Source organism: Eptatretus burgeri, chromosome 1 (assembly GCF_056783735.1).
Source record: "Eptatretus burgeri isolate ZD-2024b chromosome 1, Ebu_testis_v1, whole genome shotgun sequence".
NCBI classification, from domain to species: Eukaryota; Metazoa; Chordata; class Myxini; order Myxiniformes; family Myxinidae; genus Eptatretus; species Eptatretus burgeri.
This window is the reverse complement of record NC_140961.1, coordinates 102,697,592-102,723,471: the sequence shown is the minus strand read 5'-3', so window position 1 is coordinate 102,723,471 and position 25,880 is coordinate 102,697,592. Positions and strand designations below refer to the sequence as shown.

Sequence of the window (25,880 nt, the reverse complement as noted above, 5' to 3'; positions counted from 1 at the left end):
GATATTTCCTGGGCAGACCATACATCAAAACAATGATCCAAAGCTAGCTCCAGACTGTGTATCTTTCACCCATGACAAACCTTTTCCTCATTAAATCTCAACTTCTGACAACTTACAAGGTCTTTGCTTGTATTGCAATGGAATATTACTCTCCCCATGCAATGGAGTTTTTGCCTCACACTCCTCAATCCTGCATATTGTGAATGTAAAGCTCTCATCCTTAGAATCTCCCACAAAAATTTGAGGCTCAGGGCCAGTTGCTCTTTCGTCACAGAATGGATGGAAGTTTCTACATTTCCGAGCACATCTCTTTCTGATCTTGCACCCTTGACTCTTTAAGATCCCCATCCATACATCGGGACCATACTCTGTGCAGAGCATTGGTGCTGCCTAAGCAGTCTTCTTGGTTATTGGGCACAATCCTGGACAGGTCAGCACTCCAACACAGGATACCAGCAAGCTAGCATTCATTTTGCCATCATTAGAAGGATGACAGGCAGAGTCAACCCCACCTGGTATGAATTCAACAGTAAGGGATATTTGAACTCAGCTTCCGAGGATCCCAAGCCCACCACCCGAACCATGAAGCCAACACCAGGCATATTAAGATACCCAACCACCCCTTTCCTGTGCAGGGAACAATCTTCCAGCACCCTTCTCATTGTCAAGCTTTAAAAATACAATCTTGTACTTCACCAACATGAAAATATTTTTCTTTTCCTCGATTCATGGAATTGCTTCCTTCCATAAGTCCAATTCCTTCTGTCTTCCTTCCAGAGTTTTCATATTGGATTCCCTGCCATCTCATGCCATCTTCCAGCCCAACTTCTGAGCCATCCTATTCCTATTTACCCTCCCAACAACCACCCTTGTCAATTTCAGGTTGCACAGGGATACACAAGGAAATCAGATGCAGGAGGAGGCCATTTGGCCCATCATTCTGTGCCACATCAACACCAGAAAAATTGAGATGAAAAATGCAAAATGTTTATGTTCTTTCCTTCTGGGGGGGGGGGGATCAGGTGGTTCGGGAGGGGGTCATGCATTGGGGTTTGGAGTCAGGGGTGTGGTGGAGGGATCAGGTGGTTAGGGAGGGGGTCAGCAATTGGGGTTTGGAGTCAGGGGTGTGGGGGACAGGGGGTGGGGTGTTGGGTCAAGGAGTGGGCAAAGGCAGTTCTTAAGTGAGAAATACACATCAACCACACACCACCCCTTGATGAGACCCCCACAGGCAACACTCCACACAGATGCACACAATCACCCATCCATACTCAAGATACCTTAAAGGCATGCCAACATCCCTATACCCCTCCATCTCCAATACTTCCAGGTACCGATCTAATTCCAAAATAAAACATATCCACTGTTTCTGTTGCCACTTCCTTTTCAGGGAGACCATTCCATGCTTTAGCTCGTCTCTGAGTGAAAGAGTGTTGCCTTATGACCATCTTAACTCTCCTCTTTAATTTCAGGCTATGGCTGCTGGTCCTATAATTTCTACTGTGCTGAACAATTCTTCTGCACTTACTTTGTCTGTACCCTTCATTATCTTAAATATTTCTATCATATCACTTTGTAACTGCCTCCTTTCTAAGGCCCAAGTCACATTTGCCACAGCGGCCGTGGGGTCTCCAAAATCTACGGCCACTAGCAATTATACAGCGGCCGCAGTATTTCCACAGTCACACAATGTTTCAGTCACATATGTTTTTATTTTTCGGGTAGCTGCGCGGTGTATTTAGAAATTGTGGAGACCGAAAACGTTGGGGTGCCGTACGGTCTTTGATTTGATGTCGCACGGTGACCTTCGGGCGTCCCTGCGGTGGCCATATAATTTTCAAGGCAGATGCAAGGTAGCCTCAAGGTGCCCGCAAGGCGACCGCAGGGGGGCCCGAAGGCGAACGTGCAGCCAGACGAACGGTAACAAGTGGGTATATATACCAGTTCATTTTTTACTGAAATAAAAATATAACAATTCGGAATATACCAGCATGTGGTGCCCCCAGAATCCAAATTGAATTCGTTCCAGGAGGCTGTTCGGATTGCAAAAAGTTCGATTCCCAAACTATTTTCCCAATAAGAAATAATGGAGTGAATTAATCTGTTCCTGGACCCCAAGAAAACCCACTTTCAAGACACTTTCAACTGAAATTCCCCATGTTTAAGGTAAAATAACATGAGTAAATGACCTTCGGTGTCGGTGTATTGTATGTAAACTGGTACAATCATCAATCAAAAGGTTCACACAGGCTCGAGCTCCGGCCTGGGTCCGATCGCTTACACTCTCTGCGAGTGCTGCCCCCAGGGCAGCTCATCAAATATGATGCCCCCAGAACCACAATCACTTTCATCAAACGCATCGGGCTGAGGTAATCATGGAGATTCCAAAGTACAACTGGTTTTTCTGTGAAATTAAATCCTTGCCCGACAGTCCGTCACACCACGTGATCGGATTGCTTTTTTGTTATTAATTAAAACACAAGATGAGTAAAAAAAAAAAAAAACAGCACAAATCAACAGAAGTAGCGATCGACACACGAGAGATGCTTTCACGAGGACTTCCACCGACGAACTGAATGAACAAAGCGTGAAGATGCGGGTCGAACAGGTGGGTGAGACACGTGAACAAATATGAACGCTTCGTTGTGTTCGGTTTTTTAAAAATGTATTCGGTTTTTACGGCAAAATTGATTTTTCATTGATAAGACACTACGGTAGCCGCACGAATAATGCAAGCCCACCGTACGCTCTACGTACGGTCTCCGTGGAACACAACTACATCACAACTACGGCATGTCGGATTGCTACGGCCAACGGAGAAATGAAATAAGTTATAACTCCGCGTTATAATTCCACGGCGACCCCTACGGCCTGTGAAAGATAGCCATATGGCGTAGGGCCACCCTGAGGCCACCGCAGAAACTCTGCGGCCGCCGCACGTTTCTATCAATTCAGCGGGCATACGGCCACCGTATCCTCGCCGGAGAGCAAATGTGACTTAGGCCTTATGTATAAAACCTTATCTCCTTCAGCTGCTGCTCATGGCTGAGTCCAGCTTGGCCTCGGAATTAATCTAGCAGCTCTGTGTTGAACCCTCTCTCTGGCAGCTGTGGTGACCAAAACTGCACACAATATTGTAGATATGGCCTCATTAAATTCCTATACAATGTTGAAACCACCTCTTTTGATTTAAAATTTATCCCGCTGCAAATACAACCAAAAACCCAATTTGCTTTCCCTATAGCTGCCTTGCATTGTCTTTTCTGCTTACCTTCTGTATTAATCACCACCCCCAGATCTTTCTCCTGTGGGACATGCTCGAAAATTCCCCCCTTGCATAATGTAATCTCTATTTTCATTATTCTTACCCATCCATTCTTTCATCCCCTCTTCCTGTCCAGGCTGCTGATCCTCAAGGGCGTGTTCTGGGCCCTGTTATTTTTCTTGATTTCATCATCGATCTCTCCGACTCTCTGGAAAATCCTCTTTATATCTTTGCTGATGATTTCACCCTCTGCCGTACCATCTGTCATCCCTCAGACCGGCAAGCAGCAGCTACTTCGCTCACTGCAGATCTGGGTAAAATCACAAATGGTCCAATGCGTGGAACATGTCTTTCAATCCGGACAAATCTCACACTCTCAGTATGTCTCTCCAAAAGGACCGTTTGGCAACCCCCCCCACCCCCATCCACTTTCTCAGCAATCCTCGGGAAGAAGTTTTTTCTTTCAAGCTTCTCGGTCTCACTATCTGCCATGATCTTTCCTGGGAAAGCTACATTTCCAAACTGGTCTCCAAAGCCAGTAGCCAACAGGGAATTCTCCGTCATGCAAAGTCCTTCCTCGGCCCACCTGAGCTCCTGACCCCACAAAAACTTTCGTCCGTAGCCTGATGGAATACTGCTCTCCCCTCTGGGCTAGTGCCCCTGCCCCCCACCTTTCTTGGCTTCAAGCTGTGTAAACCAAGGCATTTTGGATCATTGGCATCTCTCCCTGCCACCCACCTTTCTTGGCTTCATGCTGTGGAAACCAAGGCATTTTGGATCATTAGCATCTCCCGCGATGAGGCTGAGTCTTTGAGCCTCTCACTCTCTCACCACAGGCAAGACGGTGGTCTTTGTCTTCTTCCATATCATCTCTGGTTTCGTCCCCTTGCTGTGTTTGTGATTTGTCCCCACCATATTTCTGCAGGGTGCTCAAGGTCCGTCAACAATCCCCTTCTAGTAAAACTACCAAAATCAATCACTGCTCACCTTCACGCTTTCATTCCTCTTTTTTCCTTCCTTTGGAATAAACTCCCTCACTCTGTTCAATCCCATTCTTCCCTCCAGGCCTTCAAAACAGCTGTTCACCACCACCTCTTATCGTCCCCCATCCATATCCTCGATCTTTTCTACCCCCGTTAATCCACCCCAAACCCACATCCTTCAAATTCCCTGCTTTCCTTCCTGAAAGTGCCTGTAATTTCCATCTTGTATACCTCGTGTTCCCCGCCCCATCCTTCTCCCTTCCACAGATCTCCTAATGTCTCTGTTCCCCAATTTTTTGTCCTTCCCACTCCTGCCCCCCTTGCTGTGCGTTGTGTGTTAGCTCTCATACGAGCTTCAACAAGGTATACAAAATAAATACATATCCCATGCACCTTATTTTGTTTTTGTAAAATTGCATCTGCCAATCCTTTTCCCAATGTATGCAAATTTCAATACTTTCCTCCATTTGATCACTACCCCCTCTGCTATGTACCTTACCTTCAAGCTTTGTGTCATCTACAAATTTGGGAAGCCTACTCTTCATCCCACTATCCAAATTGTTGATGTGAATTATGAATAATACTGGTCCAAGTACTGACCCCTGAGATACCCCACTACTGACATCCTCCCACTCACAGCCACTCTTTGCTTCCTATCACTAATCCAGTTTGCAATCCAATTAGCTACCTGACCAGCCACTCCACAAGCTCTCACTTTGGCTAACAACCTCCAATGTGGTACCTTAAGAAGTGCCTTCTTAAAGTCTAGATATATATATATATATATATATATATATATATATATATATATATATATATATATATATATATATATATATATATATATATATATATGAGTTTGTCAGGAAAGCCGCCAAGGAAGAAAAGAAGAAAGGGTTCCAGCCACAGTGAGGACAAATGAGCCAAGCTGTTAGGAGCCAATATCATACTTATTCACCATGAGGAGTACTTGCCATGTGCCAAGATTAATTTTTGGCCTTGGTGCAGTTTTAGAGAAACAGAGGTCCCAACCAAGTTTTTATATTTTTCCAACATGGCTACCACACTACATGACCTATGATGTCATAATTATCCTTAAAAAATTCTGTACACATAGTCACACCTCTTGTGAAAATTTCATCTCAATCCGACAAGCTTTTGCTGAGAAAAACGTGAAAGTTCTGTGGGGACAAACAAACAGACTCAAATGCAATTCCCTCTCCTTCGGCGAAGGTAATCAGTCGGGTCTGCTGGCCATTTTGTATTTTAGACACCATATTGGATTTTGAGATCAATAGCAGATCATTGCAAAATTAACTAATTATTTTCCCCCAACATGCAACCAGAAAATGTAGAGTATTCTGTCATTTAAAAATGATTTTGGAGCAGAAAAAATGTGAGATTCAATGGGTATTAGCGACCATTTTGGATTTTATTGGCCATATTGCATTTTTGTCGACGAAAAGTGATTCCAAAATATAGTGATTTGATAAGTTCGACCATGCAACCAGAAAAATGTCAAATTTCATGGTCAAAAATAGATTTTACAGCAAAAAAAAAATGCATGAAAAGTAAAATTCAGTGCAGTTTCATGCCCATTTTGGATTTTAGCTGCCATATTGGATTTGAGAGGAAATGCAAATCGTTCCAAAATCAAGTAATGATACATATACCTAACATGCGACCAGAAAAAGTCGTATTTTAGGTTTAGAGATTTCCGAACATTAAAATGTAAGATTCATTGGGTAATGGATGGCCATTTTGGATTTGAGACCAAATACAGGGTGGCCCCTCAGCTAAGTTGAAAGATTATAGGCTAAGGCTGATGGAACAACTGAGAAAACCTTGGCAGGAAAAAAATGTTAGTTTTTAGCTTACCTGGACTTCAGTCCCATGAGCTTATGCGATCGCGCAGTGTTCGTCGGTGAGTGAGTGAGTGAGTGAGTGAGTGAGTCAGTCAGTCAGTCAGTCAGTCAATCCATTTACATTTCGGTTATTATTTATTGAACCAAATACACAATTTTGATGAAACTTGGCCACAAGCTTCATATCTGATAACTAACGAAGGTTTATTAACCACATTCAAAATCTTTGCTAATTAATGGGGCCAACGGTGGGGATGGGGGGCAGGGGGGTTTATCCCTCAAAATTGGTATTTGCTCTCTTCTCCAAAACGACACACACAATTTGGATGAAACTTGACCACAACCTTCATCATCCGTGAAGTCCCAAAGTTTGTTCACAACATTAAAAATCAGGGTCAAGCGGTCTGCGGGGGAGGTTGGGGGGGGGTTAAGGGGAGTTTAGCCCCCAAAATAGGCATTGACACTCTTCTATGAAACTACACACACAATTTCAATGAAACATAACCATAACCTTCATCAGCTGTGATGTACTAAAGATTGTTCACAGCATTACAAAATCAAACAAGCTCAAATGAGCTAAGATCCTCGTTCTCTTAATGATGACGTCATAGAAACGAATATGTCGTCATTGTGATGTATCAGGTTTGCGATAAATTATCTGTGCTAATGCCCGGCTTGATTCCCGCAAACAAAATTCAAACAGCTTGCCTAGTTTCGGAGATAATGGTATAGGCGATTTCCATTAGCGGCGATATTACGACGTCAACTTTTTATCTGGGAAGAATTTCTAAAATTGGAGATGGTTCCTGCCTGCGCGTGGGCTTTCTGCATATACATGGCAAGTTTCACGAATATCCGATGAAAACTCTGGGTTGTGAAACAAAAAATGTCAAAAAATAGGAATGATGTCATAAAAATTGATATGACTTCATAGTGATGTCATATGCGTCGTAATTCATCTCTGTTATTGCCCTGTTCGATTCCCACAAACAGAATTCAAAAAGCTTGCCTAGTTTCGGAGATAACTTTTTAGGCGATTTCCATTAGCGGAGATATTTTGACATCATAACTTTTTTTCTAGGAGGAATTTTCAAAATCGGAGATGGTTACTGTCTGCACAGCGTATTTTTACATATATATGCCAAGTTTCAGGAAGTTTCGATGAAAACTGTAGGCTGTGAAACAAAAAAGTCCACAAGAAGAAGATGAAGAACAACAACATGAGTCAGACTTAGAGATCCTCCACGAGGATCTAATAAAATAAATCGGTGTCCATGGAGGTTTATGGGGGGTTTGAGTGACTTCCTTCTGATCCAGGTGAGCTTCAGGATGCATGCTCCTATTTTTTCTTGGCTGGGACCAGTATATCTGGGTGTGACAGAAGACCTGAGCTGCAGTGCTTTGACTGGAGGAGACATAAACAACTAATTTGATGGCAGATAAAGTTGCTGTGGCCTGATCATGGAGAGAGCTTTAGGGTCAGAGAGTTTGGAGAAGGGGTGGTGACATAACTATAAGATACATCTTTCATCACACTTGAGGCAGATGTAAAAGCAATCTTTGCTGTTTACTTCTTCGGGTTCCTCCTTAGTCTTCTGTTTAACTATGTCGTCATTGTTGTTGGGATTATAATGAAGTACACGAACAAATAGAGAGTTGTTCTGAATGACTATTCAAGTTGTTAAGGGGAGAAGAAGGTGAGACAGGTTGTGAGAAAGAGTTTGAAATGCATAAACAATATTTCCACTTCTTGTGGATAAAACAACTTGTCAACATTGTAAAATGTAAACCTGGGAAGAAAGATGAAAGCCTTGCATGCCCTAAAAACAACTGTTTTGGACAAGGATAAAATGGGTGGGAAAATTGTTTTATTTTGACTCGATCATTGTGATTTATATTTCACTTTCTACAAAACATAATTTCCTTGTCTAAAATCATGAACAAATTGTCATTTTAAATGATAGCTTGTTGAGGGATTATCCACCAGTTCCTTCTCTACATCCATTTCAAAGTTGTTGAAAAAGATATTTCCCATATTTATCACAGATTAATGTTCTTTGCAGCAACCACACTCAGTTTGCAGTCAGTCCTGTTTGCCTGGAACACGGAAGATGGAACGCAAAGCAGAACCATTTTGTTGCTTTGACTGCATACACTGCACAGCAAAGGAATATTCCAATGTCACTGGTAAGTGAATTTTCGTGTGGGATAAATTTCACCATTATATCCATTTTGATGTGCTATTGTTTTTATTTTGTGAGCTTCATTGGTTTCCTTAAGAAAATAATACAATTCGCTGAATACTTCAAAGTTTCGTTCTGTTTGGGTTGAATCAAAACCTTGACTAGTTTTTATTTTAATCTCTTATTTTTTGTATACCTTGTCGAGGCTGTTGTGAGAGCTAACACACAACGCACATCATGGGGGACATGAGACAAGAGAGGAGGGAGTGGGAAGGACAAAACAGTGGGGAACAGAGTCATTAGGAGATCTGTGGAAGGGAGAGGGATGGGACGGTGAATATGGGGAATAAAAGATGGACATTACAGGGACTTTCGGGAAGGAAAGCAGGGAATTTGAAGGAGCTGGGCTTGGGTGGATTATCGGGGGTAAAAAAGATCGAGCATTTGGATGGGGGATGATGAGAGGTGGTGGTGAACAGCTGTTTTGAAGGCCTGGAGGGAAGAATGGGAATGAATAGAGTGATGGAGTTTATTCCAAAGGTGGGGAAAAAGAGGAATGAAAGAGTGAAGGTGAGCAGTAATTCGTGATTTTGGTAGTTTGACCAGAAAGCGGTTGTTGACGGACCTTGAGCACCCTGTGGAAATGTGGTGGGGACAAATCGCAGAGTGAGCAAGGGGGGGGGGCGAGGCTGGAGAGGAGACGGTAGAAGACAGAAAGACCACCGACCAACCTGTGGTGATTGAGTGAGAGGCCCAGAGACAGCCTCTTTGCGGGAGATGCCAATGATCCGAAATGCCTTGGTTTCCACAACGTGAAGCCGAGAAAGGTGGGAGGCAGGAGTACCAGTTCAGAGGGTAGAGCAGTACTCCATCAGGCTGTGGACAAAAGCTTTGTAAGTGGTCAGGAGCTCAGGAGGGCCGAGGAAGGACTTTGCATGACGGAGGATCTGCAGTGAGCAAATACGCTGCTTCTTGCGGGTCTGAGGGATGACCGATGGTACAGCAGAGGGTGCAGGCATCAGCAAAGAGATATAGAGGATTTTCCAGAGATTCAGAGAGATCATTAATGAAAACCAGAAAAAGAACAGGGCCCAGAACGCTACCTTGAGGAACTCCAGCCTGGACCGGAAGAGGGGATGAAAGAACTCCATTTCGGGCAACAATGTGACTGCAACAAGAGAGGAAGTCTGCGAGCCATGAGTAGAGATGGCCTTGGATACCATAGGAAGAGAGTTTGGTGAGCAGGGCAGGGTGCCAGACTGTGTCAAAAGCATGTGATATGTCCAGGGATATGGCTCCGATTTCCTATCTGGCATTGAGGACCTCCATCCATTGTTGGGAGAGCAGAAGCAGCATATCCAAGGGAGAGTGACCTGGTCTGAAACCAAATTGATGATTGGAAATCAAGCCATTGGAGAAGAGGAAGGATTTAATGTCTGACGCGATGATGGATTCCATAACCTTGCTGATGATTGGGAGAAGGCTGATTGGTCTGTAGTTGCAGGGATCTGTTTTTGTACCTTTTTGTGCAGGGCAGTGATGTTTGCTGATTTCCAAGCAGATGGCAGATGACCTTGAGCAAATGAGAGTGTGAATAAAACAGATAGAGGGTGAGCAAGAGCAGAATTGCTGGCTTTGAGGACACGTGGGCTGATGCCGTCTGGACCGGTTGCAGAATGAGTCGAGGTTTGACATCAAGCTCTCCACCTTGTCAGGAGAAAAGGACAAAGAGTCCAGGGACAGTTGGGTGCGACTGGGTAAGGTGGGTCGAGAAAGTGAGGGGTTTTGGACACAATATTTAGCTGCAAACACTGAGTTTAGGCATTCAGCTTTTTCACGTGCGGTATCAGCAGTGCGGCCATTTGGGGTAAGGGAGGAATGGAGGGGGAACATACACCAGAAACAAATTTGATTAGACACCACCAGTATTTTGAGGAAGGAGAGAGGTTTGAGAGTTCAGACTTGAGATACGAATGATGTTTTCTGGCTCTCCTGAGTGTAGATACACACTTGTTCCGAGCTTTGTGGAAGGAACTGAGATTGCCCTCAGTTGGGTTTGCTTTCCATGAGGCAAAGGCAAGTGGTTTCAGGACAACTGCTTCACCACAAGCTTCAGTGAACCAAGGGCGGGAGAAAGGGTCGGACAACTGAAGACGAGAGGGGATAAATCTGTGCATGAGGGAGAGCAAGTTTCTTTGAAAGAATTCCCAGGATGAGTTGATGTTGGAGAAAGTAGCAATAGGAGACCAATCTATAAGTTTGATTGCTGCTTGGAGACCCTGCCAGTCAGCTTGAGTGAAATGCCAGACTCGACGGTGGTGAAGTGGTTCTCTGATAATAGCCAGAGAGATGTCCACTTTGACAAGGACATGGAAGGAAGAACTGATTGGAGCGGAAAAAGAGCAGCAGATATTGTCAGGGAAATTTGTCAAAATCAGATCCAGAAGCGATAGAGTACCATTGGTTGAGATCCGGGTCGGGAAGTTGACTGATTGAGTCAGTCCCAATGAGTCGCAGAAAGCTTTTGCTGAAGTGCCATGACAGGTGAGAGAGGTCCCCACACCTAGCCAACTGGCATGATGACAATTGAAGTCGCCACATATGTGGAAGAGAGAGTTTGGATGAGAAGATAGAAGTTGGTCCATGTTTTCGGATGGTGAGGTGTATATGGAGTCATCACTGTTAGGTGGACGGTACAGTACACATATAAACATGAGGTGGGAGTGGAGCGAAGCCGTAGCCTGAGGTAGTCCTGGGAGTGTGGGGGTGAGGGCAGTGCAAGGAGAGTGAGGAATAGAGTCTTTGATGAAGAGAGCAACTCCGCCACCAGGACGAGGCTCAGGTCTGTCATTGCGGAAGAGGGAGTAACCAGGGAGAGATACTTGGGAGTCAGACACGTCTTGGGGGAGGAAAGTTTCTGTTCGGCAGATTATGTCTGGTTTGTCAGTGGCAACCTGTATGGAAAGATCTGAAAGGTTTGAGCGAAGGCCCTGGATATTTGAGGTCCACACTTTTAATGAAGAAGTAGCGGAGGAAGGAGGCTTTGGGTGCAGGGGGGGGGGGGGAGGGGGAGGGTAGGACAAGGGACTAGGGGGTGGTAAGGATGGTTGTTGAAAGGGTGTGGGGGATTTTAGAATATCGGGGGAAGGGGGCCGAATGAGGAGGAGAAAAGGCTCTGTGGTTCTGGGGGAGAGGGGGGACAAGAGAGGGGGAAGAAGGCAGTTGAGGATTTGAGGAGGTGGAGTGAAGAGATGGAGGTGAGAGAGCAGTGGAAGGAGGCAGCTCTGTGGATGGGAGGGGGGGCAACTTTGAGAAGGATGAGTGAGGGGGATGAATGGTGGGAGAAACGTGAGGGGGGAGTTTTTTTGAGAGAGGTGAGAGGGAGGCTTGGAGGGAGAAGAGTGTGGTGGTTGCTTTGAGAGTGAGGGGTGAGAGGGGTGAGTTGGCACTGAAGTTGGAAAAAAAGAATGGTTGATGGAAAGTGAACATTCATAGCAAACTGGGGTTTTTAAAAAAAGTTTTAGGTCAGAGATTCGATTTAACACAATTCTTGATGGATGCAGTAATGGCGAACTCAGAGAATGGAGAGAAGAAACGCTGTAACAGTTGGAATTTTTTTAGGCAAGGTATGAAGGAGAGGTCGAATTGAGAGCAGTCTGTTTAAATATCAGAAGAGTAGTGCATTATGATACAGTAAAGAGTACCAGACGTGTGAAAGAAGAAGATGAAGCATTATAAGAGATCGTTTTTGTTATTATTATTGATGTTTGAGAGAGTTTTCAACAGATTAGGTCATGGAAGTGTTGTAGGAAAAATCGAGGAGGAAGAAGAGGAGGAAGATGAAGAGGAGATGAAGAAGAAGAAGAAGAAGAAGAATCGAGACTCGTGAGTGTGCAAGGAGAAAGGTAGGGTTTTTTAATTTAAGATCAGAAATAGAGTGATTAGTTGGGAGGGATGGGGGACGTTAGGAAAGTGGGGAAGCTAGAAATTGAAGGTGATGGGGAGAATTGGGGAGATGGGGAGAATTGGCATTGGGCCACCATTGCTTTAAAATGGTGTCGAAGATGGCAAGCATTAGAGAAGAAATATTCGTTGTCATCATTGTTGTTCATCCAAACAAACAAAATCCACTTCACTCAATCATCTTGGTGGTCTCGAGCACCAAACATCCATCCATTGGGAATACACTGTATACAGAACGTTGATACTGCCGAAACAGTCTCCTGTGCTATTGGGCACCATCTGAATGGGTCACCACTCCAACACAGGATACTCAAATGGCTCAATCATCCCAGCAAGCTGTTACTCATTTTGGTTCCCATTTTGCTGACCTCAGAAGGATAACAGTCTGAGACAACCCCACCTCATATTAATTCCACAGTTGAGCAGGATTTGAACTCAGGACCCTCGGATCCCAGGCCCGCCACCATACCATTAAACCAACACCAGACATAGTGTCAAACAAAATTCACCATTAAATATTGAAATTTTGAGTAACTCTGGAAGAAAAATGATAAAGGCTTGCAAGGAAAAGCACACGAGCACCCAATTTTGTTGTGGTGATTAGTTCCCATTGAGTGTACCTTGCAGTATCTGCTATGTCTATTGGCTCTCTGGAAGGACTCCAGTGATTGGCCAATAATGCTCACACCTTTGCTTTCTTTCCGCTGTTTGCAAAATTTAATGAAAAATGAACGACTCTCTACACCAGCTCACCCCTAGATCGATGTCCAAAGAGAGATGTTCAATAATATTGTAGGTGTCAGCCCTAATTTAAATTCCTGAACAAATCTCTTAGGCCAATGGACATGTCTTCCAGAATGAGTTTTCCTTATGTCTGATACAGTTGTCAGTGGCAAAGACATTGATGCAAATCTCAATGGGGCTAAACTTGGTTGTGTTGTGTGGAGGCTCACAGGAAGAGTGGGAGTCAATGTAACTGCAGTTTGTTCTGCTCTAGCAGTTGGATGAGTTGTATCACACTCTTCATCCATGTAGGCGACATTGAGTCTGTCGAAAATGACTATTTTGGACTTCCCATTAAAATTAAGAATGAAGTACCTGTCCTTCCTGGTGATGACTCGGAAGGGGACGTGGTAGGGAGGTTGCAGAGAAGCCCTGACAATGTTGTCGCAAACCAAAACATGGGTACAAGCTTTGAACAAATGAGTGGAACTCTACTGAACTCCAGTGTGGATGTGATGTAACTCACTCATTCTCCTTCAAGGTCTGTCCACCAAATTGCTCAGTTCCAAACTGGTGTGAATATTAGTTGTGGGGCAACAGATTGCTCAGGAAGGCGAAGTATTGATCCAAAAACTAACTCAACTGTGCTGGAACCCAGATCAGCTTTCACGATGGGACGAATGCCCATAAGCCCTTCCAGTAAGTTTGTGGGTTGTGGGTCTGCTTGCGCTGTGAGTGAGGACTTGTCGATGGAACTGTTCACTAAGCCTTTTTGTAGCAGTGTCATAAGAAATAGTTCTGGTGTGTTTGTTTCCAAGTAACTCAGTCAGCATTTTGAAAAGTGAGGACTCAGTCATCCTCTATCAGTGATGATAATAGATGGGGCTCCAAGCACTGGAACCCATCTGGAAATGAAAGCTTTGGTTACAGTCTTCGCCGCGATGTCAGGTATCAGAATAGCATCTGGCCACCTTGTAAAATCATCAATGCACGTGAGTGTGTGTGTGTATATGTATATGTATATATATATATATATATATATATATATATATATATATATATATATATATATATATATATATATATATATATATATATATATATACACACATACATACATATATATGTGTGTTACCGCCATATGGTGGAAGGGGACCAACTAAATCAATGTGCACATGATCAAAACTGGCATCAGGAGATGCAAAGGTACCAAATGGTGTTGCCATGTAGCAATGTATTTTCACTTGTTTGCACTGTAGGCAGGCTCTGGACCAGTTTCTCACATTGTGGTTCATTCAACACTAGACAGAGTGTTGCATTACAAGGTCTGTGTTGCTCTGATACCATGGTGAAATATATTGTGCAAAGCATCAAATATGGCACGTCTGAACTCATCAAGAACATATGGACAAGAAATGCCAGTGGATAGGTCACAAAAAAAGAGTACCTTCAGAAATAGAGAGAGGCACTTCACTGATATTAAGCGATGTAGAGCTGGCTCTGAGATGCTGCAGTTCCTCTTCCCCCTGCTGCACCTTAGCAAGCCTGTTGAAATCGATGGAGGTTATTGTGTCGAGGGTGGTGTTATCGAACCCTGAGAGAGCATCAGCTACAGTATTCTCTTTACCACTCACATGACGTATATTGGTGGTAAATTGAGAAATGTAGTCAAGGTGTCGACCTCTCTTTGTGAATAGTGATCAGGTTTTTACTGGAAAGCAGGTGTTAACGTCTTGTGGTCAGTGTAAACACAGAACTGCCTCCCATCAGGAGCATGATGAAAATTGTGAGTTAAACCGCCAGCAACTTGTGACTAAAGGTGCTGTATTCTGCGAGCTGCAATCTTTTGGAAACTAATTAAATCGTCTCCCACTTTCCTTCCACATGTTTTAGGAACACTCCACCCACTGACACATCTGACACGTCCACTATGATACATCGTGGTGCATCTGACTTAGGATGGACAGGCAGCGTGGCCTCTGCTCGCAAATACTTCACTGAAGTAAAAGCAGCAGCACATTCAACTGTCCAAACCAAAAGTCTTTTTGGCTCCTTCCCATGTCAGGTGAGAGATCATTCAGTGGATGAAGGATTGAAGGGTGTCTGCACAGTTTGAGATGATCAAACCTCCTGCAGAAATTCACCATGCCCAGAAACTCCAGTAGCTTATACACTGATGCTGGCTGCAAGTAGTCCTAGATCGCCTTGACCTTGTTACCCAGCGGATGGATGCCATGTTCGTCGGTCAAGTGCCAAAAACACTGTAATGAGGGTATGCCAAACAGACATTTGGCATTTTTATGATGACGCCATACTGTGATAAGCCAGTGAATACGAGCTGCAAATACTGCTCATGTTCTTTGATCATCTTGCTGGCCATGAGCAGATCATCAATGGAGGCATAAATGAAAGGGAAACCCCAGATGACCTTATCAATGAAGTGCTGAAAAGTTTGTTCTGCATCGCATAACTCAAAGGGTTTGCACACAAAGTCAAAAAGGCCAAAACGAGTGGTAATGGCTGTGATGTACATCAGCCAGCTATACCGGAATCTGATGATACACTCTCACCAAGAAAACTTGCTTTCCCCAGAGTCGAGAAGTAAAATCCTGCAGGTGTGGTACTGAGTAACAGTCTGGTACTATGTTTCGGTTCAGTGAGCGGTAGTCACCACAGGGCCTCCAATCACTAGACATCTTCTTCTGGACCATATGTAAATGCGAGGACCAATTGCTGCTTGAATTTCGAATCATACCCAGCTCAAGCCTGTAGTCAAACTCCGCTTTTGCAATTGCATAACGATTCAGAGATAGTCGATGACTGAAACGTCACACATGTCAATGTGGTGAGAGTGGAGTGTTTGACCACCACTTCACTGTAGGACGGCCGCATTATTTCTGGGTATTGTTGAAGGATGGCATCATATCCATATGGTCGGACTTGACAAACATTGGACTGACAGAAGGCACATATGAGGTGATACCTTTGACACAAACATTTGTGGTCGAGTCAAGGAGCTTAATGGTTTTTGAAATCCACCAACTAAACCAAAATGCTTCAAGAAATCGGCTCTGATGATAGGGATGGGTAAGTCAGCAATGATGAAAATCCATTGGTAAACAGGCCAAGGTTGAGAGTTAACGACCATTCACTGATTGTGGAAATGGTGGATTTGTTAACAACTTAGAGAGTAAATGCAGATCAGTTATGTTTGTGCATAAACACTGGGGGCAAAACGCTGATGTCAGCTTGTCAGCTAAAAAATGGGTTCTGGTACTCCTGTCAATGAGGAAAAATAAGCAACTTGGTTGTGAGTTGTCACACTGACTGGTCACTGCTAAAGCCGCTGTCACACCTTGACGTTTTAGCCAGCGCATGGCAACGTATAAAAATGTATGTAAAACACTGGCGTACGCTGAACTATTGATGTTTTTTTTTCCAGTTTTGGACATATTCATAATGAGTTGGATGTATGCATAACATATTATTAACGTACACAGAACGTTTTGAACATTTTGAGAATGTTAAAATTTGTCGACGAGCTCGGCGTACTATGACGTATGCCACGCACTACGACGTATGCCACCATACTACGACGTATACCAGCGTGCTCTTAACGTATACAAAACTTACCCATAATGTATCCGACGTGTGCCAGCGTTTTAGACAAATTTTTCATACGTCGGAATACGCTGGCTAAATCGTCAAGGTGTGACAGCGGCTTCAAGGGGCTGTCACACCTTGACGTTTTAGCCAGCGTATGGCAACGTATCAAAATGTATGTAAAACACTGGTGTACACTGAACTATTGATGTTTTTTTTTAAGTTTTTGGCGTATTCATAACGAGTTGGATGTATGCATAAAGTATTAGTAATGTACACAGAACGTTTCGATAACTTATAGATAACTTATACCAACGAGTCAGGCCAGTCAAGTTCTTCCACACCGATCTCGACAAACCATTTCTTCATGGACCTCACTTTGTGCACAGGGGCATTGTCATGCTGAAACAGGAAAGGGCCTTCCCCAAACTGTTGCCACAAAGTTGGAAGCACAGAATCATCTAGAATGTCATTGTATGCTGTAGTGTTAAGATTTCCCTTCACTGCAATGAAGGGGCCTGGCCCAAACCATGAAAAACAGCCCTGGACATTATTCCTCCTCCACTAAACTTTACAGTTTGCACTATGCATTCGGGCAGGTAGTGTTCTTCTGGCATCCACCAAACCCAGATTCATACGTCGGACTGCCAGATGGTGAAGCGTGATTCATCACTCCAGCAGGTGCTTGGCATTGCGCATGGTGATCTTAGGCTTGCTCCATGGCTGCTCGGCCATGGAAACCCATTTCATGAAGCTCTTGATGAACAGTGCTTGTGCTGATGTTGCTTCCAGAGTCAGTTTGTAACTCGGTCATGAGTGTTGCAACCGAGAACAGACGATTTTCCCCCTTTTTGTGCCATCTTCTTTCATGATATGACCATCAGTTCAGCATAGATTAATACATATAAAAACCAGAGTTGGTGTCAAAGCCACCCAATGCTCACCTGATTATACATTTATCGTTTTTAAAAGACTAGTCTAATAATATTTTTTTATAAAGCTTTGCAGTGAAATCTGATCCAAATAATTTTAAAGCAATATATGTATTTGTATATTGTAATCAGTAAAAAATAGTGTGGTAGATAAAAACATGAGAAAGGAAATAACTTGCACCAAAAACTTTAACATTTTCACGCTCACGCTGACGCTGACGCTCACGCTCATGCCGGGGTTATCGCTATAGCTCTCTGTTCTTAGAACAGGCGAGCTAAAAATAAAACTTTTAGTTTTTCTAAGTTTCTTGAACTGTTTTGTTGGAGTTGTTGGTGATGCCATTTGGCGCGTGCTCTTCAACCTTCGATGGTGATACTGCAGTTTGATACCGAAGTTAGGAAGGTAAAATAAGTGAAATGTTTGCAATGAGTAAAAAATGTTTTCATTTGTTGCAAAGTCATGAATCAACACATCAAGGCAGGATAGCTGATAGGTACACACGCTCACTTTCAGCTGTCTTGCCTGGGTTCAAATCCCGACCCAGCTATAAACTGTCATCCCGATGTTTCATTATCAGGGTGATTCATCAATGCATGTGCTGTTGAACTGCACGTCACTCTGCCAGAATCCCCCCTCTCCCTCTCCCCTTCCGCATTCCCCCCTCTCACCCTCCCCCCCCCCACCGTTCTCTCTCTCTCTCTCTCTCTCTCTCTCTCTCTCTCTCTCTCTCTCTCTCTCTCTCTCTCTCTCTCTCTCACCCTCTCCCTCTCTCCGAAACCTCTCCTATTCCTCTCTCTACCACCCTTCACCCCTCCCCCTGCTTCTACACCCCTACTCCTCTGTTAAGGGGACTGTTAAGGACTGATGGTTTAGTTTTGAATTTAAAACTGCTTCCCCATAGGATAGCAAGTAGGAATCAGATTTGGAGTGAGCCAACCAGAGCGGTGCAAAGGCCACTGCATGTGTGAACATGCATGCATGCAGACAGACCTTTGCCAGGTAAATAGCATAGGTCTCGCCATTTTTTAATATCGAATTTGGCGGTTAAAGAGAAAATATTGCTGTATGGGTGCGTTTTATTGCCCTTCCCTTCCCCTCCCCTCATGCTGCCTTCCCTTCCTCTTCCCCTCATGCTGCCTTCCCTTCCCCTTCCCATCATGCTGCTTTCCCTCCACCTCCCCTCATGCTTACCCCCTCCTCTCTCCACCCCCATGGACATCTCCTGGCAGTCTTTGTGTGCTGTATGAATGTGCTGTTTTAACACACCCCATTTCATTCAGTCCTGCATCCCCCCTTCTCCACAAGTCCCACTACCAAACGCAAGTCGAGAACCACTCCTCTCACGCTTACCTCCTCCCCACACCCACCCCCTCCTCTCTCACTACTATCCTTTTCGCTCCTACCCCACCTCCCACTCCTGGAGTGTATAGCGACGTTTGGTGGGCGTCTCTCTCCCCACCCCCCTCTTTTTTGCTCTTTCTCTCTTCCTAGCTCACCTCTCTCTGATGACCTCTTCCTAGCTCCCTCACCCTCCTTGCTCCCCTTGCTCACCCACCTCCCTCCCTTCTCTCTCCCTCCTTTGCCCTCTCTTCCTCTGTCCTCCCCCCATCCTCTCTCCCTCCCTCCTCTCATCCTTCCTCCTCTATCTCCCTCCTCTATCCCTTTCCTCTCTCCCTCTTTCTCCCCCCCCTTTATATTTCCACCAGAAAATAAACAGTTTGTATTTGTAAGGATAAAATAAAAAAGTAAGAGTTTGGTTAACCCTTCAGATTTTGGCTGAATGTAAAGGTATTATTTGCCACTTCACTGCAGATTCCACTGAATGCCACAAGTGTATGCAGTACTATTGGTCTACAGAGATGCGTGATGGTTGTGTCCCAATGCCAGAGGTTTTCTTGACTTTCTCTGAGCCTTTGGCTCTTGCACTTCTGGCTTGTGCTTTGTTGGGAAATGTCCTAATAATGGCAATCGGATTACAAATGTTTCTGCATCGTAACCTTCCCATCATGAAAGATACAGATTTGACTGTTTGGTTGCCACTGTTGTTATCAATATCTTTCTGTTTTATTAGTAGCTTGTCCTTCATAGGCCAGCCAAGTGAAATCTCCTGCAGGTTCCATGAAGCTCCAGCTTGTGCCTTCTTTACAGTGGCCATTATCTGTGTCATGAACATGACACTTCAACTTGTGAAAAATTCAAAATGTAAGATTATTTATTCATAAGCTAAATTACGTGAATTTGTACTAACTTTTTGCTGCATATTGTGATTATCTCATTGGAAGAAGATTGCACTGCTTACCAAGTCATTGTGTGTTTAAATCATGTTCATTCAAGCTGTATTCATGAGTTTCATACAGTATCTTAATCTGTTTCTGCATATAGACCATGAAAGAAATATATTAGCTCTGGTTTAGCCATTCGACCTTGCGGACAGTGCTCCAAAACAATTATAATTGTTAGTTATCAGAACTGATAATTATCAGTTCCCATCACTTGCACATGCCATGCGCTGTTTGGGTAACACAGGTCTTTGTATCTCTGGTGACCATGCACAAGTCACAGATAAAACGTTCGCCAATATTTAGGAATTTGAACAGGGTGCCACCACACAAGATCTATTCTTTTATACGAAACCATAGGGTTGCATGTGATGTTTAAAGTAACTTCACACAATTCTTTCAAACATTCAACAAACCATTGTGTTTACAGATTCATTATCAAGTGATGCTGTCCTATCTTGGCTTGTTCAGCAAAACGGTTTATGTTCTACCTTTGCGCTTGCACAAATAGTGTTGTGCGTGGCTTGGGTTTTGATTGGGAGCACAAAAACAGCTAAGGATGAAATTTCCATTCCTGGTTTTCTCATTCTGGAATGTGTGAGGACATCGATCATTTGGCTCTCTTGCTCATTGTCCTATCTTGGTTTGATGATGTTTCTCAGCTTGTACTTAGCTCTGAGTGCTCGTAAGCTTGTCACAGATTCCAGTGAGCTAAAGTTCATAACTTTCAGCATTTTATTTTGTTTCTTAGTTTGCTTAGCTTTTGTACCAGCCTACAACAGCATTCATGGGAAAATGGCTGTTGCTGTCAAAGTGTTTGCTGTGACGACAACAGCTTATGGTATATTGGGCTGCATATTTTTGCCAAAGTGTTACATGATCTTTGTGAAATAAAAATCCATTTGCACAAAATTGTTTTTACTTGACTCTTCAAATTATCTTTTCTCACAAGTCAACATATAATCATATAGTTGTTCAATTTTTACTCATACATTTTTAAATTAGATTTCTGAATATTATGAGCAGAACATGATGATTTGACTTAAGGCTCCAGAAAAACTGTTGTTTTTTTTCTTGGTCAACCTTTCACAAACAACCCCAAAAGGATTTGTGTGTTTCAGGTGCTTGACAAATTGCTGGGCCCGTCCTCTTTGGTCATGGTTATGTTGACGTCTCGTGGATGGTGGTAACAAACTTATTGCTGAGTCCTTTCCTTGGTCATAATGTTCCCCTCTCCAAGTTGGCCTTATATTACATCTGCAGAGTTGAGAATGATCAATGGGACTTCTAACTATGGTCAGGAACAGCCTCAACAGGTAGTACACCTCAAATACAATGAACCTTGTGTGCATTTGACTTGTTCACATACAATTTGCAATGTTGTGGAATGAAAAACGACCATAGTCTTGCTGGCCGCTTGTGTTATGTGTCGTGGGACAGCTAGATAATGAATTCAACCAACAGGACATTTCATGACATATTCGAACCACCCTTTGAAGAAAGGAGAAGCTCCCATTTTAGGTGTTTACCCCCTTTTTCTCTGATGAAGGATTAATGCATGAAACATGAGCTTCTCGTTTCCAAGAGCAGCAAGCATCTTACTATAATTCACCATCTGTCTGTCTGTTTGTTCCGAGGTACTGCAAAGACAGCTGAAGCAATCACAACCATTTTTTGGGAGTGTCATCCTGTGACCCCTTGGAGTAAAATAGGCATAAATATAATAACATGACCCCACTTGACGGCTCCCGTAGGGAGTGGGTGCTTCTGGTACCTCAAATAACAGCCTGTCGATCTCATCCATTGTTATCTATTTTCTCATTTTGTAATCTCTGAATTCAGTGATGGTGAGCCTTTCTGCCTTGGACAAGCTACTCCTGACATAACAGAGGACGGATGCTCTGAAGCACAAGCCACAGGTTTTAGGGCCATCTCTCTGGATATCTCTTGAACGTTAACATTGTCTGGCACCCAGCTTTGAATGTCTGAGGAAAACAACATAGAAATCAGAGCCTCCTGTTCGAGTGGTTCTCTAATTTCCTTTCTGTGGAGAAACAGCAGATGGTCCTTGATGGGTATCCTTACCCATGATCTTTTCCTTCAAGCTGGAGTTCCACAATCAAGCATTTTATGGCCTTCATGATTCTTTATCTGTCTGATTCTCTTGAAACTCCACTTTACTATTTTTCTGATGACTCCACTTTGTGCAGAACGATACATCACAATTGTGAAAGGCTGGCAATTCATATGAAAATTGGAGGTTCTGATTCCCCCCCCCCAAATTAACTGTTTTTTTTTTTTGGTATACATAGTCGAGGCTCGTGGAAGAGCTAGTACTAGTACACTGAGTGGATCAGTACATAACAGGACAAAAGGAACAGCAGAGAGGGTGGTAATACCACCAGTAGAGCTGAAGGCCAATGCAGAGGGAGGCAGACAAACAATCGGTGTGGGGAGGAATGGGAGGCAGGAGAGGATGCATGTGGTGGACAAGATGGATACAGAAGGAAACTCTCAGGAGAGAAAACTGGAAACCCAGAAGGAGGAGTGATAGGGGTGGGGTTAATGAGGGTAGAAAAGATCATGGTTTTGGATTGGGGATGATCTGAGATGGTAGTGAACAGCCTTGGAGACTGAGAGGGCAGAATGAGATTGAAGAAGAGGTGGAAGTTGCTTCCACAGGTGGGGAAAAAAAGGAACAAATGAATGGAGGTGAGCAGTGATTCTAGATTTTGGGAGTTTAAAACCAGGAGGTTGGTTGTGGACCATGTGAGCCACACAGAAACCTGGGGGGAACAGAGGAAGGAAAGAGCAGAGGGTGGAAGACGAGAAAGGAAGTGATAGAAGACAGAGAGACCCACCCACCTGTATGCGATCGTGATAAGGCAATACTCGGTTTCATCACGGGAGATTACAACAATCTTCGGTTTCCACAGCGTCAAGCTGAGCAAGATATGAAGCAGTGGTGCCATCTCAGAGGGGAAAGCAGTATTCCATGAAGCTGTAGATAAAGGCCTTTTAATTGGATAGGAGTCCATTTGTGCCATTAAACAATATTATTGTTTGATTTCTGAACCCTCTACCATAATTAAGCTTCCCCCTATAGGGTAGGTAAAGGTTTATTGCTGTTGTAGGGTTTGTTTCGACAATTAGTGACCCCAATTTTTAATGGTACCATAGGGTTTAGCCCCTTAGGAGAATTAAACCACCATTAGCCAAACCCACGCTCTGCGCGAAGTTTCTATCATGAGGGTTCATTAGGACATCAATATATCCAGTGTTCACAATGTGATTTATATAATTTCTTTATATACAATGTTTCTTGTAACATTTTTTGTATCCAATGCACCTTCTGAGGTAGTCAGCATGTGCTGAAGAGGGTTTACATTGCAGTCGCTGTTTTGTAGGAGTGGCATTACGCCTCTCACCGGTGACGGTCTGTCGACGACAGACGTAATGACGTCAGCGAATGACCGACGATGTCATGACCTCATTACGCTCTCAACGGTGATGTCACACGTCGCCATGCAAACGAATGTAAAAATAAGAAAATCGCCAAAAATTCCCAAACCTGTCCATCTGGCACGATCTCGCATAGCCCATGCTGTTCATTAGATCACAGACCACCCGCATGCCGAAAGTGGCGATAATCCGTCTGGCAGTTTCAGAGGGGATACGTCCACAAAATATGGCTTAGCGTATTAATATAACATAATATAGAATTATTTTTTTCTCTTTGAAAATGTTAATTAAGGTCAAATGGTTGTCTGAATAAATAATGCCTTTTTTGTCATCGCTGAATTTTGCCAATGTGAAATCTCAAAGACCGCATTGACTTCTAAGATGTTCTTGCATCATAATAGTGAACCTGTATTGAAGTTGTGCACCTGATATTTGATAAGTGTTCTCGATCTAATTTTTTCTGGAAAGAAAGAAAGAGAGAGGAAGGAAGGAGAGTGCTGCAGTTTATGAGGAAGGGACAGAGAGAAGAGAGGTGTGGGCAGAGAGTGTTGCACTTTATTAGGAGGGGGACGTGAGGACGGGATTGGAGACAGACAGAGACAAAGTGAGAAAGGTGAGAAGGAAAAAGAGTGAGCAAAGACAAGATGTTATGCTTTATGACTGGCATGCAGGCACGCACGCACACACAAACTTAAATATATATATATATATATATATATATATATATATATATATATATATATATATATATATATATATATTAATATAGTCGTGCTGGGCTGGTATCAAAATCAGCAATTGGCATTACCGGTTACAACACTCTACTGCAGTGTTTCTCAACCGGGGTTCCCCGGAACCCGAGGGTTCTGCAAGAAACAGTAATAAATAGGCTAATGTAATTTTGAGTAGTTTTTCTTTGATTTAATATTCGTAATTTTACTATACACGTATGGCATATTGTTGGAAACTCCTTGGATATTATAATAGAGGCTTCAATCTCTTATATTATTTACAATTTTAACAACCATAGGGAATGTATTTAACGATGTCTATATGGTGCCAGTGTGAAACCACCCTCACTGGTTAGTGGACGTCCTGTACGTGGCGGATTCGTGTATGATCAGAGGAACCAGAGGAACCAACCTGACAAACACCAGAGTGACTGACTCAAGTACGGGACGCATGCACGGTGTCCATCTATCTTCTTTGTGCTTCCGAGTGCGAAGTCTCTCTCTCTCTCAAGGTTAGTTCTTCTGTTTACCTTTATTGCTTCAGCTTTATGTGTTTAGGTTTTGTTGATCAAGTTACATGAGGTGTGTTTTTTTTTTTATTTAAAAAAGATTTTTTTTTTGTGAATTAAAATCTCGGTGTGAGGTCTCATAAACGAGCAGGATTTTTTTTTTCATTGCCAATAAATTTGACAAAAAGTGGGTCATTTTTTTCTTAAACCAGGTATCCGAAAAAAATTATTATATTTACCACGTGAACAACGATAAAAATAAAAAAGAACTAGATATTAATAATGGTATATAATAATTTTTATGCAGGGGTTCCCTGAGACATGAAAACTATTTCAAGGGTAAAAAGGTTGAGAAACGCTGCTCTACTGTGTACAACCCAAACACCTTGAGTCGCCATCATCCTTGTTTTGGGCGAATTTCAAGAAACAATTTTTTTTTAAACGTTGAATTATAGACGTTTCAAGATGTGGATAAACAACATTATTTGTTATAAAGAGTTGCCAATCGTTGTGTGACAGGTGGAAAAAAAATTGGCTCTCATTTATAAAATACATTAATACGTCAAACGGCTTGGAAATCGGGTTTATCTCCTGTATAATATAAAGCAGGAGTGTCTGTCCGACCCTGAACTACTCCCTCTCTGTTGAGGGTAGCCCCACCAAACCTTATGTGTAACATTTTGGGGTCCCACCGGATGTCCGAAGGTGGGTGGGAGTTTTCATTGATGCCTCAAAACAATTATGATTTTGAGTTTCAATCCGTATGAAGCTGCTCCCGATCTGTATGTCACGTCAGAATGATGTTTCTCTGTTTACCTTACAAGTGTTTGTAACATTGTATTTTGTTGTAGTAATGGTAGAGTAGTATTAATTAGTGATTGGAATGATGTTGCTTGGAATGAAAATAGAGATTGAGTTGAAAGTAGATTGAGGAAATAATGCATTCGGTTTCCACCTGTGATATTTGCAGATTCGCCATATTGTGACCTTTTAATATTACCCACATTAATTCTGTTGGGGTCAGCTGCAGTAAGTCTTTTGCCCAAGTCCTTCACGAACTGGCTGTCCAACCCCCTCCCATGCATAGCACAGGTACTTCGCTAGTCAAATATATTTTGCTTTGAAACTCACAAGGAGAAATCATACAACCTTTGTAACGCGCACCCAGTTCGATTTACTTACTGTATGAATGATTGTTCGGAACCTAGGGACTCCCTGTCCTGTATTTTTTTTAATAAAACTTGTTTTTTCACATGACCAGACAAGTATGAAACACTTCAATTTATACCTGTCAATAGCTTATCAAATGAGGAAACAGTCGCTCATCATTCGTTTAAAGATGGCAGGATGCTGTGCCATTCGAAGCACTAATCAATTCGAG

At 43.1% G+C, this 25,880-nt stretch overlaps 1 protein-coding gene across 1 annotated transcript in view; it reads left to right on the top strand.

Annotated features, from left to right (window-relative positions):
* The window catches only part of LOC147035079 (extracellular calcium-sensing receptor-like), a 37,641-nt gene extending 16,932 nt beyond the window's left edge, over window positions 1–20,709 (top strand). Inside the window, exons 3-5 of the mRNA XM_085893367.1 lie at window positions 8,177–8,300; window positions 19,331–19,720; window positions 20,228–20,709. Coding sequence (XP_085749493.1) covers window positions 8,177–8,300; window positions 19,331–19,720; window positions 20,228–20,691 — 978 coding nt within the window. The 3' untranslated portion in view covers window positions 20,692–20,709. The remainder of the gene's footprint in view (window positions 1–8,176; window positions 8,301–19,330; window positions 19,721–20,227) is intronic.
* The last annotated feature ends 5,171 nt before the right edge of the window (window positions 20,710–25,880 follow it).